This window comes from Acomys russatus, chromosome 7, assembly GCF_903995435.1.
Source record: "Acomys russatus chromosome 7, mAcoRus1.1, whole genome shotgun sequence".
NCBI classification, from domain to species: domain Eukaryota; kingdom Metazoa; phylum Chordata; class Mammalia; order Rodentia; family Muridae; genus Acomys; species Acomys russatus.
Genome location: NC_067143.1, coordinates 55,468,491 through 55,470,457, shown reverse-complemented (window position 1 = coordinate 55,470,457; position 1,967 = coordinate 55,468,491). Strand labels below are relative to the sequence as shown.

Sequence of the window (1,967 nt, the reverse complement as noted above, 5' to 3'; positions counted from 1 at the left end):
ATTTACCCTTGACAGATTATGAAGCAATTAATTTCTATAATTGAATTGTTCAGTTTCAGCAATTTAGCTGGGACTGCAGTATGCTATAAGTTGTTTCTTGAAATGTCTGCTTATTGTAGGTGTTCGTGTGTGTATGCTTATGATTATTCTATTAACTGCCTGAGTAATAGAAAATGAAATATTTGTAGTAAGATTTAAAAATCCTAAAGTAGGTATAAGATTCTTCTTTGCAAATACAGATCCTGTGCCTCCAAATGCAGTTCATGTGCTTCTAAAGGTTGAAAAAATTTTCCTGAGGCTTTACAAAGGTTTGGAGAACAGTCAGAGCTTCGAGGTGGGTTTTATATAGTGACTCTAGATTACCCAAGACAGACACTTAAAATTAACCTGGCAATCATATTTTCTACGCTTTGGAAATTTTCCTGGTTACTGTATTATTAAGCTTGCAATATCTCTAGTTTTAACATGGCAGGCAATGTTACACAACATATTTCATCTTTTTTCCTGGTTGGTATTCCTGGATTGGAAAACTTTCACTGCTGGATTGGCATCCCTGTCTGTCTCCTGTTTCTCCTGACCTTGATTGGGAATGGCATAATCATTGCTACTGTTAAGCAAGAGCCAAGCCTACACCAGCCTATGTATTTCTTCCTCTGCATCCTGGCAATGAATGACATGTGTCTTACTTGCTCTGCAGCTCTGAAGATGCTTGGCATCTTCTGGCTTGATGAACATTGGATCGACTTTGATGCCTGTCTAACACAAATGTTTTTTATACACACACTTTGCATCATGGAGTCAGCCATTCTAGTGGCTATGGCTTTTGATCGCTTTGTGGCCATTTGCATCCCACTGCGTTATGCGTCAATCCTGACAACATCGATGGTGATTAAAATAGGTCTAGTCAGCCTAAGCCGAGCTATACTTATGATTATGCCATGTCCCCTTCTCATTAAAAGGCTGTTGTACTATACCAAATATGTCATCCATCATGCCTATTGCGAACACATGGCTGTAGTGAAGGTGGCTAATGCTAATACCCATGTGAACAGAATATACGGAATCACAGTGGCCCTGTCAGTGGCAATATTCGACCTCGGGCTTATAGCTACATCCTATATAAAAATTCTCCAGGCAGTATTCCGGCTCTCTTCCCAGAATGCACGCTCTAAAGCACTGGGCACCTGTGCTGCACATGTCTGCACCATCCTAGCCTTCTATGCACCTGCGCTGTTCAGCTTCCTAACTCATCGTTTTGGCAAGAATGTGCCTGCAAGCATCCATATAATCTTTGCGATTCTTTACCTGCTAGTGTCCCCCACCGTCAATCCTTTGGTGTATGGTGTTAAGACTAAACAGATTCGTGACAGAGTAGTGGGTCTTTTTTTTTTTTTTTTTTTCCTCAAAAAGAAACATTTTGAATGCTAAAACGTTTTGATACAACTTTTGTTGGAAGAATGTGGTTTTCACAGTAAGTGCATTAGGCTTAGTTGCCGCTCTGCCCTCAAAATGCTTTTTAAAAGAAGATATTATATTACATATATAATATTTTTTTGTATTTATATTCAATATTTAATTTTATTAAAACTGCTGATAAAATTATTTAACATTTTGTTGGGAATCTTCAAATTTAACAAATCTGCTTTCTTTTGAGACAGGATTTTTTTTTTTTTTTTTGACAATTCTTCAAATTTTATTTTATTTTTTAAAATATTTATATATTTTATTAATTTATTCATATTGCATCTCAATTGTTATCCCATCCCTTGTATCCTCCCATTCCTCCCTCCCTCCCATTTTCCCCTTACTCCCCTCCCCTATGACTGTGACTGAGGGGGACATCCTCCCCCTGTATATGCTCATAGGGTATCAAGTCTCTTCTTGGTACCCTGCTATCCTTCCTCTGCCACCAGGTCTCCGCATCCAGGGGAGTTGGTCAAATAGGGGTCACCAGAGTTCGTGTGAAA

The 1,967-nt window shown here is 38.6% G+C and overlaps 1 protein-coding gene across 1 annotated transcript; it reads left to right on the top strand.

The window, feature by feature from the left end:
- Positions 1–465: 465 nt before the first annotated feature.
- Positions 466–1,428, top strand: LOC127191990 (olfactory receptor 52P1-like). The gene has a single exon (XM_051149342.1). It carries the CDS (start codon positions 466–468, stop codon positions 1,426–1,428), a length of 963 nt encoding a protein of 320 aa, XP_051005299.1.
- The last annotated feature ends 539 nt before the right edge of the window (positions 1,429–1,967 follow it).